Source organism: Rhinoderma darwinii, chromosome 2 (genome assembly GCF_050947455.1).
Source record: "Rhinoderma darwinii isolate aRhiDar2 chromosome 2, aRhiDar2.hap1, whole genome shotgun sequence".
Lineage (NCBI taxonomy): Eukaryota > Metazoa > Chordata > Amphibia > Anura > Rhinodermatidae > Rhinoderma > Rhinoderma darwinii.
The window spans coordinates 370,039,004-370,054,889 of record NC_134688.1 but is presented as its reverse complement, the minus strand read 5'-3'; the positions used below and the strand labels follow the sequence as shown (position 1 = coordinate 370,054,889).

The window sequence follows — 15,886 nt, the reverse complement described above, 5'->3', positions numbered from 1 at the left end:
AATTTGACATGGCCTCCGCAAACCATTCCTGCTAAATTTGAGCTCCAAAAGCCAAATAGCGCTCTTTCCCTTCTAAGGCCTGCCGTGTGTCCAAACAGCCGTTTATGACCACATATGGGGTATTGTTTTACTCGGAAGAAATTGCTTTACAAATTTTGCGGTGCTTTTTCTCCTTTAGTCCTTGTGGAAATGAGAAAAAAATCGCTAAACCTACATTTTCTTTGAAAAAATGTAGATTTTAATTTTCACGGCCTACTTCCAATAATTTCTGTAAAAACCCTGTCCGGTCAAAATGTTCACTATACCCCTAGATAATTTCCTTGAGATGTGTAGTTTCCCATATGGGGTCACTTTTGGGGGATTTCCACTGTTTTGGCACCGCAAGAGCCCTTCAAACCTGAAATTCACTAGGTGCTCCTTTGCTTCTGAGGCCGGTGCTTCAGTCCAGTAGCGCGCTAGGGCCACATATGGGATATTTCCTAAAACTGCAGAAACTTGGCAATATATATTGAGTTGCATTTCTCTGGTAAAACTTTCTCTGTTATAAAAAAAATTGGATTAAAAATTAATTTCTGCAAAAAGATATGAAATTTGTAAATTTCACCTCTACTTTGCTTTAATTCCTGTGTAAAACGTCTGAATGGTTAAGACAATTTCTAAATGCTGTTTTGAATACTTTGAGGGGTGAAGTTTTTAAAATGGGGTGACTTTTTTGGGGTTTCTAATATATAAGACCCTCAAAGCCACTTCACAACTGAATTGGCCCCTGAAAAATAGCCTTTTGAAATTTTCTTGAAAATGTGAGAAATTGCTGCTAAAGTTCAAAGCCTTGTAACGTCCTAGAAAAATGAAACGATGTTCAAAAAACTATGCCAATCTAAAGAAGACATATGGGGGATGTTAGTTAGCAACAATTTTGTGTGTTATAACTGCCTGTCTCACAAGCAGATACATTTAAATCGAGAAAAATGCAAATTTTTGCAATTTTTTGCTATATTTTGGTGTTTTTCACAATTAAATACTGAACCTATCGAGCAAATTTTGCCAGTAACATAAAGTCCAATGTGTCACGAGAAAACAATCTCCGAATCGCTTGGATAGGTAAAAGCATTCCGAAGTTATTACCACATAAAGTGGAACGTGTCAGATTTGAAAAATGAGGCTATGTCAGGAAGATCAAAAGTGGCCAAAGAGGGAAGGGGTTAAAAATTGTATTTACTTGAAAAGGGAAATACTGGTTCCTGTTAGAGCAACTTCTCTAAAGATGTAGAGGTATGAAAGAAAACTGAGATATTAAGTGCAATTTCCTTAAATAATTCCTAGTTCCTGCTGCAACTAGCTGCCCACATCTGATGCATGGCATCCTGAAGTTTCTTTACATTTCAAAACACAGTATCAACTTCCTAGGATAAAACAAGGATCAGCAGGATTTACCTAAGATTCTTTTCTATTTGGAGGAACTGCCACCACTTCAGGAATTTTTCTTTTCTATCTTTGAAACAAGAAAACAAACGGAACCAGATTTATTTTTGACAAGTTAGTGCAATGGAAGAATAAGCAGCGTCTCTACTCACCGAACCATTTAAATTTATTGCTTTCCCCTTTTTTGAATGTCTGCTTTGGAAACTGTTGAGTAACTGTTTACATATCACTAGACATGGCAAATGAAACAACAGATTTAGATCACTACAGCAAGGCATACATTGCCGTGGAGTCTGTGATTGGAATATCAGCTGTGTTGGGCAACATCATGGTCATCTGGGCAGTGAAACTAAACCCAAGCCTGCAGAATACAACTTTTTTCTTCATTGTGTCTCTTGCATTTGCAGACCTTGCTGTGGGCATCCTGGTTATGCCCCTGGCCATTGTAATTAGCCTGGGTAAACATTTACATTTTTACTCCTGTTTGTTTATGTGCTGTCTATTGATCATTCTGACAAATGCCTCCATCCTGTCCCTGCTTGCAATATCCATTGACAGATACTTGAGAGTTAAAATACCCACAAGGTAAGGTTTCTAACTTTTATAGCTTTTATATATTGTCAGTACCGTATATGCAGAAACTATATATGTATACAGTATATACAATTTGAATTAGATATATATTTGTTTTTATATGCATGCTACAATATCAATAGTGTATGGAGCTGAATAACTGTTTTCCTGAACCCCCCTCCCTCCAGATCTGTGCATGTCCAGATATCTGGACACTATCAGGATTTTAAAAAGTTGAGATTAGTCTTATTATTAAAATCAAACTTATTATTAATAACTTTTAATTTGCAGACCATTAATGGACAATATAAAATTTTATGGTCAGCATAGAACTCTGCAAGCTCATATATCTGGATCCAGTAGAATTTGCAGCTGCACGAACAAGAAGTAGCACTACATTTTGACAGCAATCATGGGATCACTAGGATTCTGTTATAAGGGAAAATCTGCTGGGTCAAAGACCCAGAGTAATTTAAAGGCTGGGATCCCATGTGGCGCAAACAGAGTTCAGTGCGGAAAGTCTGCAGCATTTACAGTAGCAGCAAAATAAATGAGATTTGAACAAATCTCATGCATGTACTGCAGAAAAAAATCTGCAGGAAAAACTTTCATAAATTGACCTGTGGTGCCAATTTTGAATCCATAGCTGTCAATTTATGCTGCATATTCGTTGCTCTTCTGTTTCAGGTTGAATTAAATGAAGATGTAAAAACAAATAGCCAAGTATGCGACTTTAGGGCGGAAACGCTGCAATTCCGCCACATTTTCATTCAAAATTAATAAAAAAGCTTATACTTACCCCTGGTCAATGTCATAGTGATGCGTTCCACTGTACTGAGTGCAGCCCGGCCTCCTGGGATGACATTTTATCCCATGTGATTGCTGCAATCACAGGCTGCAGCTGTCACATGGACTGCAGCGTCTTCCCAGAAGGCCGGGCTGCACTCAAAACAGACGGACACGTTGCCATAAAAATGGCCAGGAGTAAGTATGATATTTTTTGTTTCTTATCCACTGCTTACCGCAGCGGAGATTCCGACCGAAAACCTGCACCACAATTTGGTGTGGGTTTTTTTTAGGCAGAATTCCCTGCGGGTTCTTGGTCAAATAAGCTGCATAGTTTTACGTATCGTATCTGAACTGTGGGAACCCAGCCTAAGTGTTAACCCCTTCAGGACACAGCCTGTTTTGGACTTCAGGACACAGCCGATTTTTTCAAATCGGACATGTGTCACTTTATGTGGTAATAACTTTGGAATGTTTTTACCTATCCAAGTGATTCTGAGATTGTTTTCTCGTGACATATTGTACTTTGTGTTAGTGAAAAATTTGGTCAATAAATTCAGTATTTATTTGTGAAAAACACCAAAACTTATAGAAAATTTGCAAAAATTTGCATTTTTCTAAATTTATATGTATCTGCTTGTAAAACAGATAGTAATACTACACAAAATAGTGACTGGTTAACATTTCCCGTATGCCTACCTTATGTTTGCACCATTTTTTGAACGTCCTTTTATTTCTCTAGGACGTTACAAGGCTTAGAACTGTAGCAGCAATTTCTCACCTTTTCAAGAAAATTTCAAAAGGCTACTTTTTTCAGGGAACAGATCAGTCCTGAAGTGTCTTTAAAGGCCTTATAAATTAGAAAGTCCCCATAAATCACCCTATTTTAAAAACTGCACCTCTCAGAGTATTCAAAACAGCATTCAGAAAGCTTCTTAACCCTTTAGACGTTTCACAGGAATTAAAGCAAAGAAGAGGTGAAATTTACAAATTTCATTTTTTTTTCCAAAATTCATTTGTAATCCATTTGTTTTTGTACCACAGAAGGTCTTACCCAAGAAATTGAATTCTATATTTATTGCCCGCATTCTGCAGTTTTTAGAAATATCCCACATGTGGCTCTAGTGTACTAATGGACCGAAACACAGGCCTCAGAAGCAAATAAGCACCTAGTGGAATTTGGGGCCTTCTTTTCTTTTAGAATATATTTTAGGTACCATGTCAGGTTTGAAGAGGTCTTGTGGTGCCAAAACAGTGGAAACCCCCCAAAAGTGACCCCATTTTGGAAAACGACACCCCTTAAGGAATTAATCTAGGGGTATAGTTAGCATTTTGACCTGACAATTTTTTTGCTGAATTTATTGAAATTAGTCTGTGAAGATGAAAATCTACTTTTTTTCTGAAAAAAATGTAGATTTTTTTTAATTTTTACAAGGAATAAAGGAGAAAAGCACCACAACATTTGAAAAGCAATTTCTCCCGATTACGGAAATACACTATATGTGGTATTAAATTGCTGTTTGGACCCACGGCAGAGCTCAGAAGAGAAGGAGCACGATTTGGACCACAGATTTTGCTGGAATGGTTTTCAGGTGCCATGTCACGTTTGCAGAGCTCCTGAGGTACCAGTACAGTGGAAACTCCCAAGAAATGAACCCATTTTGGAAACTACACCCCTTAAGGAATTTATTTTATGGGTGTAGTGAGCATTTGGACTCCAAAGCTGTTTTATAGAAGTTAAGAACACTGGGCCGTGAAAATGCAAAATTGCACTTTCTCCAATAAAACGTTGTTTATCTACAATTTTTCATTTAACCTCTTCACGCGCTGTGCCGCAACTGCACGTCCTGCAGAGGGCTTGCTTCCCGCATCAGGACGTACAGTTGCGGAGTAGTTCCCAGCGCACACTGTCTTAACGGACAGTGTTCGGGAACCGGGAGGTCAGCTGTCCCGACAGACCATTGCCGCTGATTTAGGTAATTAACCCCATAAATGCGGCAACAGATTGCGTTCACCGCATTTAAGGGGTTTGAATAACATCAGCAGCCCCCACTAAGTGATTGTGGGTACGTCTAAATTTCCCCTAGTGGGACAAGTAAAAAAAGTTAAAAAAAAGTAATAAAAATGTTTTAAAAAAAGTGTAAAAATAAAAGTTATAAAAGTTATATAAACAAAAAATGCTTTTTTTTTCCTATAATAAAACGTTCATTATGGGAAAAAAATTAACACATTAAAAAAAGTACACATATTTGGTATCGCCGCCCAAACTATAAAACTATAATGTTATTTTTCCCGCACGATCAACACCCCAAAAAAATCAATAAAAAACTACACCAGAATCGCTATTTTTTGGTCACCACCCCTCAAAAGAAAGAGAATAAAAAGTGATCAAAAAGTCGCATGTACCCGAAAATAATACCGATAAAAACTACAACCTGTCCCGCAAAATAACAGCCCTTACACAGCTTTATTGTCTAAAAAATAAAAAAGTTACGGCTCTCAGAATATGGTGACACAGAAAATAAATTATTTTATAAAAAAGTGATTTTATTGCGCAAACGCTGCAAAACATAAAAAAACCTATATACATATTGTATCGTTGTAATCGTACCGACCTGCAAAATAAAGTAAAACTGTCATTTATAGCACACGGTGAATGCTGCAAAAAATAAACTAAAAAACATTGTCAGAATTGCTTGTTTCTGGTCACCCGGCTTGCAAAAAAATTGAATGAAAAGTGCTAAAAAAAAAATCGCATGTACCCCAAAATGGTACCAATCAAAACTACAGATTGTCCCGCAACAAATAAGCCCTCACAAAGCTCCGGTGGTTAAAAAATAAAACAGTTCTGGCTCTCAGAATATGGCGATGCAAAATGTGCAGAGGGTTCAAACAGCGGAGAAGATCGGGTGCCATTTATCAGTGCGACACCGGCCACATATCTATGAATTATTATTTATTTACCGCGTTATTATACCCTCTTATTATGCCATGATGTACTCCGCACAGATTACTCATGCACCCACATTATAAACTGAAATACCAGCAAAACCCCAAACAGAACTACTACCAAGCAAAATCTGCACTCCAAAAGCAAAATGGCGTCCTTCCCTTCTGAGCCCTGCAGCGTGCCCATACATCAGTTTGCTCCCACATATATGGCATCGCCATACCCAAGAGAACGCGCTTAATGTTTTATGAGGTATTTGCCTTCAGTGGCACAAACTGGGCATGACATATTATGCACTTAAATGGCATACCTGTGGAAAATTGCAATATTCACACCATCCGCTGTGCATTAACCCCTTTGCGCACTATGACTTAATAGCACGTCATAGTGCTGGGGTTGATGTATGGAGCGGGCTCACGTGCTGAGCCTGCTCCATATGCTGCGGGTGTCAGCTGTGTATTACAGCTGACACCCAGGACTAATGGACAGGAACAGTGATCGTGCGGTTACAGAAGCCTGTAAAAATAACAATATACTGCAATATAACAATATACTGCAATGATCGCAGGTTCAAGTCCCCTAAGGGAACTAATAAAATGTGTAGAAGAATTAAAGTTATTAGTAGTGAGAAAGAAAAAAACTTTTCTCATTTCTCTTCTAAAGTAATGTAAAAAAATAAACAAAATTGGTATTGCTACGTCCGTAAATGCCGAACTATTACAATATACCATTATTTAACTCGCACGGTGAACACCGTAAAAAACGTAAATAATTTAAACGGCCAAAATCGCTGTTTTATTTTGTCACTTTAGCTCTCAAAAAAAAAATTAAATACAACTTTTGGATCACTTTATATGTACCAAAAAATGGTACCAATAAAAACGACAGCTCGTCCTGCAAAAAATAAGACCTCCCACTGCTCAATCAACCGAAAAATAAAAAAGTCACGGCTCTCAGAATGTGGTGAAACAAAACAATTTTTATTTTAACAATTAGATTTTTCTTTGTAAAAGTAGTATAATATAAAAAGAACTATATAAATTTAGTATGACCGTAATTGTATTCAGCCGCAGAATAAAGTAAAGTTTTTGTTTTTACTACACGGCGAAAGCTGTAAAAACGAAAACCCCAAAAAGTGTAATCAGATTTTTTTCCTATATCAGCCCGCAAATATTTTTTTTCAGCTTCCCAGTACATTTTATGGCACTTTAAATGGTGTTAATAGAAACTACAACTCCTCCCGCAAGAAATAAGCCCTCACACCGCTCTATTGATGAAAAAAGAAAAAAGCTATGGCTCTAAGAACTTGGGGAGTGAAAAATGAAAATAAGAAAGCAAAAAATTGATCAGTCCTGAAAGGGTTAATTCATTTCTAATGAAAAAAATGTATGACCCCATGTGGGGTATTTCCGTACTCGGGAGAAATTGCTTTACAAAAATTGGTTGTTTTTTTTCTCCTTTATCCCTTGTGAAAATGAGAAAATTCAACATTTTAGTGGAAAAAAATTGTGATATTCATTTTTGCGGCCTAACTCTAATAAATTCTGCAAAAGACCCGTGGGGTCTAAATGCTCACTATACCCCTAGAAAAATTCCTTGAGGGGTATTTCCAAAATGGGGTAACTTTGAGGGTTTCCACTCTTTTGTTCCCTCCAGGGCGTTGATAACGCGACATGGCACCAAAAACCATTCCAGCAAAATCTGTGCTACAAATTCCAAATTACACTCCTTCCATGCTGAACCCTGCTGTGGGTCCAATCAGCAGTTTATTACCACATATGGGGTATTGCCGTAATCAAGAGACATTGCTTTACAAATGTTAGGGTGCGTTTTCTTCGTTATTCCTTGTAAATATTAAAAATTTCTATGTTTTTTCTGAAAAACAGTAAATTTTTATTTTTACAGACTTGTTCCAATATATTTAGCGAAAAACCTGTGTGGTCAAAATGTGAACTATACCCCTAGATAAATTCCTGGAGAGGTGTAGTTTCCAAAATGGGGTCTTTTTTGGGGGGTTTCCCCTGTTTTGGCGCCACAGGACCTCTTCAAACCTGACAAGGTGCCTAAAATATATGCTAAAAAAAAGGAGGCCCAAAATCCACTGAGTGATTCTCTGCTTCTGAGGCCTTTGCTTCAGTCCATTATCACACTAGAGCCACATGTGGAATTTTTCTAAAAACTGCAGAATCTGGGCAATAAAATATGGAGTTGCATTTCTCGGGTAAAACCTTCTGTGTTACAAAAAAAATGTATAAGAATTTAATTTCGGCAAAAAAAAATTAATTTTGTACGTTTCACCTCTACATTGCTTTAACTCCTGTGAAACGCCTAAAGGGTTAAAACACTTTGTGAATGCTGATTCGAATACCTTGAGGGGTGCAGTTTTCAAAATAAGGTGACTTCTGGGGATTTTCTAATATATAAGGCCCTCAAAGCCACTTCAGAACTGAACTGGTCCCTGAAAAAATGGCCTTTTGACATTTTCTTTAAAATATGAGAAATTGCTGCTAAAGTTCTAAGTCTTGTAACGTCCTAGAAAAATAAAAGAACGTTCAAAAAACGATGCAAAGTAGAAATTAGACATATGGGAAATGTAAACTAGTAACTATTTTGTGTGGTATTACTATCTGTTTTACAAGCAGATACGTTTAAATTTAGAAAAATGCTAATTTTTGCAAATGTTTTCTAAATGTTGGTGTTTTTCAGAAATAAATACCAAAATTATCGACCACATTTTTCACTAACATAAAGAACAACATGTCACAAGAAAACAATCTCAGAATCGCTTGAAAAGGTAAAAGCATTCCGATGTTATTACCACATAAAGTAACACATGTCAGATTTGAAAAAATCGGCTGTGTCCTGAAGGCCAAAAAAGGCTGTGTCCTGAAGGGGTTAAACAAGGGGTAATAAAAGAAAAAGCACGCCACAATTTGCTATGCAATTTCTCCTTATAGGGGCAATACCCCATATGTGGCCATTATCTGCAGCCTGGGCTCAGAAGGGAATTTTGTTTTTTGGAGCATGGATTTTGTGCAAATGGTTTTTGAGCACCATGTCTCATTTGCAGTACCCATGAAGTGTCAATACAATTGAAAGTCCCAAAAAGTCATCCTATTTTGGAAACTACACCCGTCATGGAATTCTTGCAGGTGTTTAGTGAGCATTTTAAACCCACTGGTCTTTTCCAGCATTTAATGTGCAGTGGATGGTGCAAAGTGAAAATTGCAAATTTCCCACCATTATGCCATTTCAGGGCCCAATATGCAATGCCCAGCTTGTGCCACTGAAGATATACATCTTGTGCTGAATAATATTCCATATATGATTTTTACACAGTTCCAGAAGGTTTTTAGGGCCTACTTTTTACTTGTATGAGTTTTAGGCAACACCTTATGTTTGCAGGGGCTCCAGAGGTTCCAGAACATAAAGGAAGTTCAAGAAATGCCTCATTTAATACAATTACACCCTTCAAAGCACTGTATTCATCTATGGGAATTTTTTGTTTTTTTTCTTTTCGAACGGGGGTGGTTCTATTGGAATATCAAATTAATTTTGAAAATAAATGCCCTGGGGTATTTAAAGAGGCTCTGTCACCAGATTTTGCAACCCTTATCTCCTATTGCAGCAGATCGGCGCTGCAATGTAGATAAGAGTAACGTTTTTGTTTTTTTAAAACGAGCATTTTTGGCCAAGTTATGACCATTTTTATATTTATGCAAATGAGGCTTTCTAAAGTACAACTGGGCGTGTTTAAAGTAAAAGTACAACTGGGCGTGTATTATGTGTGTACATCGGGGCGTTTTTACTTCTTTTACTAGCTGGGCGTTGTGAATTTGTGAATGGGAGTGTATGATGCTGACGAATCAGCATCATCCACTTCTCTTCGTCAACACCCAGCTTCTGGCAGTGCACAGACACAGTGTGTTCTCAAGAGATCACGCGGTGACATCACTCACTTCCTGCCCCAGGTCCTGCATCGTGTCGGACGAGCGAGGACACATCGGCACCAGAGGCTACAGTTGATTCTGCAGCAGCATCAGCGTTTGCAGGTAAGTAGCTACATCGACTTACCTGCAAACGCCGATGCTGCTGCAGAATCAAATGTAGCCTCTGGTGCCGATGTGTCCTCGCTCGTCCGACACGATGCAGGACCTGGGGCAGGAAGTGAGTGACGTCACAGCGTGATCTCTCGAGAACACGCTGTGTCTGTGCACTGCCAGAAGCTGGGTGTTGACGAAGAGAAGTGGATGATGCTGATTCGTCAGCATCATACACTCCCATTCACAAATTCACAACGCCCAGCTAGTAAAAGAAGTAAAAACGCCCAGATGTACGCACATAATACACGCCTAGTTGTACTTTTACTTTAAACACGCCCAGTTGTACTTTAGAAAGCCTCATTTGCATAAATATAAAAATGGTCATAACTTGGCCAAAAATGCTCGTTTTAAAAAAAATAAAACGTTACTCTTATCTACATTGCAGCGCCGATCTGCTGCAATATGAGATAGGGGTTGCAAAATCTGGTGACAGAGCCTCTTTAAGAAATGAATGGAATGGATGTGATGTCAACGAAGGAGTAAAAATTTGATTTAATGAATATCAACAGAGGTGTGATAAAAACTGAAGCATTCTCCGATGCAGAGACCTGGTTTAGAGGAACAGGTCATACAGTAGTGAGTGGTGTCTCTCCTAATCCCTCTGCTTGAGCAAACTCGACACCTTCTCTGGACTTTTTGTTTTTTTTCTTTGGGGGGGAAGTACTCCAGGGAAATGCTGGCCATGTATTATTCTAGAGAGCCCAGAAGTGCTGCTGCCTTCACTGCTGCCCTCTCCTTCCTGGTCTCCAAAAATCTGTTTTTTATAATTTTTTCCTGAAATCCCAGGAAAGTCTCCGTATTGCAAGCTGTTCTGTAGAGAATAAAGGTGTTATAGACTGCCACTTGGGTGAGTTATGCAGCTAATTTTTTATAACGAAATTTAGGTTTTCTTAGGGCACTGTAGGACTGCAATACCTGGTCGGAAAAATCCACCCCTCCCATAAATTGGTTATAGTCCTGGATGCACACACGCTTGATGGTCTGCTCTGTGGCTCCTCTGACTGGAACTGGGGTGGATCAATCACCATGGAGTGTGGTCAAAACAAAGATATCACACTTGTCTTAATATTTCACAAGCATTAAATTTTCTGAGCAACCAGCCCTACTTTCCCCACGGTGCAGTGTCTGTTCTATAAAGGACTTGGGGTGACCCTTTTGATTTAGCTGAATTGTGCCACATGCTAGTGTGCCCCTGGCAGCAAGGCACTTCAGGAGGGGGACACTGTTGTAATAATTGTCCAAATACAACTGGTATCCGTGGTCCAGTATGGGGTGGATCCCATACTATCCTCCCACTTATTCCCAGGACAGGGGGACAGTCTGGTGGCTCGATCTTCGAATCCTTCCCTTCATATACACGGCAGCACAGTGTATACCCAGACACACTTTCGCAGGCCTTATACAGCTTCACGCCATACCTAGCCATTTTGTTGGGCAGGTACTGGCGGAAGTGTAATCTGCCTTTAAAGTGGACTAGGGATTCGTCCACTGCTAGGCATTTTTGGGGGGTAAAGACATGGCTAAATTTTGTGTTGTAGTGGTCAACTACTGGCCTAACTATATAGAGTCGATCATAATTGGGGTCATTTGGGGGTGGGCACTCATCATTATTGTTATAGTGAAGGAATTTTAATATACTTTCAAAACGGGTCCCGGGCATGGCAAGAAAATAAAGAGGGGAATGATAAAGGATATCTCTGTTCCAATATGAACATATCGTGGGTTTTTTGGTAATGCCCATACTCAATAAAAGGCCCCAGAACTTGCGAATTTCAGTGGGGTTTGTGGGGGTCCATTTTTGGAGCCTGGTGTAATAAAAATTTGGATTGCGGGCAATGAATTGCTCCGCATAGATGCTTGATTGTGCCACCATCAAGTTCACAAGGTCATCAGTGAAGAACAGTTGGAAAAAATGTATTTCACTAAAACCTATCTACATTGATTCCTGGAGTCGCAGTAAATTCAGGCACCTGGGGTACAAAATTATCTGCGGGGATCCATGAGGAGTCAATTGTACTGGGCTGTGATTGTGCACTACTGACGCCTACCCTTGGACGCCTACGTGGCGGTTGATCAGTAGATGAGTCACTAGATGAAGAGGACAGTAAAATTGTCACTTCATCCCCACTGCCGGAATCAGATTCCTCAAAGAGCAAGGCATATGCCTCCTCGGCAGTATACAGCCGCTTAGTCGTTTTATTTTCTTCTGTAAAACTAATGTAAAACTTTTTTTGTTTTTTCGTATTATTTTTTTGTTTTTTTTGGCGTTTATTTTTATAAAATGCGAAAAATCCTATTTCCCAAACCTAAAGTAAAAACTCCCTGAGAAGTTAGTAACAAGTGTCACAGGTGTCAAAACGAACGTAAAACATTTTTTGTGTTTTTTTGTGTTTTCTTTTTTTTATAGAACAATAACTAATTCCCTAAACCCAATGTAATTATTTTTGCTATCTACAAAAACTCCCGGGTAAAAGTTGTCAAGCTCATGTGGATGGAGATCAGGTACAGAAGTTTGGTATGGGCCACAAATGTGTCTCAATTAGGCGCAGGATACAGGGGGGGGCAGCGATGAGGCAATGAAGGGGTGAATTTATTTTACACCCCACACACACACACATACGTCACTGGGCAGTGAATTACAGGGATCACAGATGATACTGGAGGCACATAGTGCTGATGAGGCTGATTGGTGCCAATCAGGCATAGGAGGGTGGCGATGAGGCGATGACAGGGTTAATTTTTAATTTTTTTTCCCTTTATACACTGGGCAATGACAGGTGTCTTGGTGAACAGGAGGCTGAATGAGACACAGGGGGCTGGATGAGTCACGTAGGCTGGTATAGGTGCCAATCAGGCACAAGACGCTTGTACGCAGTACAGGGGGGTGGTGATGGGGCAATAACGGGATTGATTTTTTTTTAAATTATATTTATTTTCCTTTATACGCTAGGCAGTGACAGGCATCTTTGTGCACAGGAGGCTGATTGAGGCACGGGAGGCTGGATGAGGCACTGTAGGATTGTATAGGTGCCAATCAGGCACAAGACACTGGTATGCAGCACGGGAGGGTGGTGATCGGACAATAACAGGATTGATTTTTTTAGTTTCTACGCTGGCCAGTGAAACGTTGACACAGAAGGCTAGATGCGGCACAGGAGGCTGGATGCGGCAGAGGAGGCTGCCAGTTTTATGATGGGGCACCAATGGTACTGTTCTGTGGCACAGATGGCTGGTGATATAGAGCACAGATCATCTATATAGGACACAGGCCACCTGTACCCTATATAGGGCACAGATCACCTATAAAGGACACAGGCCACCTGTACAGGACAAGTGTATAAGGCACAGTATACTGGTTTATGATGGATCCAGGGGTTCATTTATATACTTGAATATATTTTTCTTTACTATCTTCAATGGCTCCATCTCTGAGAGAAGTGAAGCGGTCAGAAACGAAGACTACGCTAAACTCCCCCTCCAACTGACATACTAAACTATGATAGGTCCATCTGCACTGATTGACCAATCACAGCGATCGCTGGCCGGTGACTGCTGTGATTGGTCCTCGGCCGGAATTCCTAGTTACTATGCTGTCACAGACAGCCGGCTTTATTAAACTCCCGCAGCACATCCCGGTGCGGTGACAATTTAAAGGGATCACGTAACTGTATGCGTGGTTGAGGGAACAGACCGCATCCCACGACGTACAGTTACGTGAAATTGCGGGAAGGGGTTAAAAATTATCAGAGTCTGACTGGCCCACAAGAGCGCCAAAGGTCTTCTGGTCAGCCCAAACACTGACACAATAATGGGCCCTAAAAGATGAAGTAGAAGACAATCCTAATTGGAGCCAATGATTTGCCATTATTGTCAGGTGCACCCCCTGAAGAAGCCATCCATGCGAAAAGCGCATTGGGGAGTACATTGTCTCTACTTATCAGGTGGACTACGACAAATTATGGGTAAGGTACACTCTTACCTATGATTACTTGTATTATCGAGTGATTTCTGCTACAGATACTTTTGTTTTATAGTTTATACAACTATAGTTTATGAACATATATATTATATTTCACTGATGCTGGTGGCCCATAATAAGACAAAGTGTATGGTCTACTTATCAGCACGGACTATTCAATATATGTCTTGCACCTTCCCCAATGTCCGCTCCATGGTATATTTATTAAACCATTGTGCTATATATATGACATTCCATGGATGTGGTATGGACATGACTATTAACAGCCACCTGATGTGATAACAATTTGTTTTTTTACTGGAGGCCACTTTTCTAGTCTGTGTTTTTATAGTAAGTACGTTGTATTGTACATTGTAAATTGTAGTACACTGTATTGTCAGTTTAATATGTTATTCAATAAGTATGGTATTTTTAGATACATGACAGTTTTGGACTCTTTTTCTTGTGCTTTGAAGTACCACATATATAAATGGATTTTTACATACAGACACAAAGATACCTCACACATGCCCACTTTTGCAAAAATATGCAAAAAGAATAATGAGAGCATTTTAAAGTAGGCAAAGGATTTGCTTACCTGGACACATATAGCCAAAGAATTTGTCTCAAAGAACTTGTGCAGCATTCATATACGTATTACAAAATAACAGGTAAAACGACAGTAATGATGTACAAACGATTAACAGCCGTTTCCTTTTACAGGTATAAATCTGTGATCACGCCTCGCAGAATTTGCATATCGATCTGGTGCGTCTGGATAGTGTCCCTCGTAGTGGGGTTGGTGCCAATGTTTGGATGGAATAATAGGTCTAAGTTAAAGGATGAAGAGAAAAGCTACATGAAGTGTGAATTCCTAAGTGTTATGAGCATGGATTACATGGTTTACTTCAATATTTTTGGATGGGTTTTTCTTCCCTTGCTGATTATGCTAGCTTTATATATTGAGATTTTCTACCTGATCCGGAAACATTTAGCAAAGGGTACATCAAATGCCAAAGGTAAAGGAATATTTTATGGCAAGGAGTACAAGACGGCAAAATCTCTATCTCTTGTTTTGTTGCTGTTTGCCCTTAGCTGGTTGCCATTGTCCATTCTTAATTGCCTTATCTTATTTAGCCCAGCTATAAAGTATTCCAGTGTGTTCCAACCAGCCATTTTTATTGCCATATTACTGTCTCATGCCAACTCTGCAATGAATCCGATCATCTATGCTTTCAAAATTAAAAAGTTTAAAGAAAGCTACATTCAGATAATAAAAGCATACATCTTACACAGAGTCATCTTGACTGACAGTTCAAGTGGTGACCATACGCTGGATGAAATATCTCAGGAATGATTGTGGAATATTTTGCATAATCTGAAACAGATACGGAAGATCCTAACAATATGGATAGAACTTGTAATAACTTTATTAAGTCACAGAACTGTTGGATACTGTACATAATGCCTGTTAGAAACAAAATCGAATGACATTATTTTTTAAAAATCCCAAATAAAGATTTTTTGTTACATGATTTCAAGCTATGCACATTTCAACACTGTATGTTATACTGCATATGCAACAATTACACATTATGATAACTTTATTGCTAAATAAATTGATACTAATAGGAAATTGTAATGGTAGAAAGGAACTATGAAATTATTTTAAAGGGTATGTACATTTATGCAACTATTTTTTGTTAATGGTCCAGTAAGGCTAAAATAAAAAAAATTAGCAACTTTGGAAATTATTTTGATAAGAAAATATCTTTCTGTTTTGTGTATACAGTCCATAAGAAGACCTGTGTTTGTGCTTACAGACTACAAAGAAACTCATATTACCTTTAAAGGGATTGTCCGAGATACCATCATATTTTCAAAAGCCCCTTTAATGCATGTAATTTATAAATGTAAATACATTTGTAATATACTTACATTTTCCAAAGTGGCCCCGTTTCCAGATCCTGCCATTGGGAACTTGACTGGTGACGTCGCTCTCTGCACTGGCTGTGCCGCTTTGTTGATCTTGAATTCTTTGCCGGGTATACGACAAATCACTTGTCACGTGGTGTATATCGGCTTGTTCTGCTT

At 39.0% G+C, this 15,886-nt stretch overlaps 1 protein-coding gene across 1 annotated transcript; it reads left to right on the top strand.

Moving 5' to 3' along the window:
* The first annotated feature begins 1,462 nt into the window (after nt 1-1,462).
* Nucleotides 1,463-15,275, top strand: ADORA3 (adenosine A3 receptor). Its single transcript, XM_075850735.1, has 2 exons — nt 1,463-2,007; nt 14,516-15,275. Exons 1-2 carry the CDS (start codon nt 1,658-1,660, stop codon nt 15,147-15,149), a joined length of 984 nt encoding a protein of 327 aa, XP_075706850.1. The 5' UTR covers nt 1,463-1,657; the 3' UTR covers nt 15,150-15,275.
* Nucleotides 15,276-15,886: the final 611 nt, after the last annotated feature.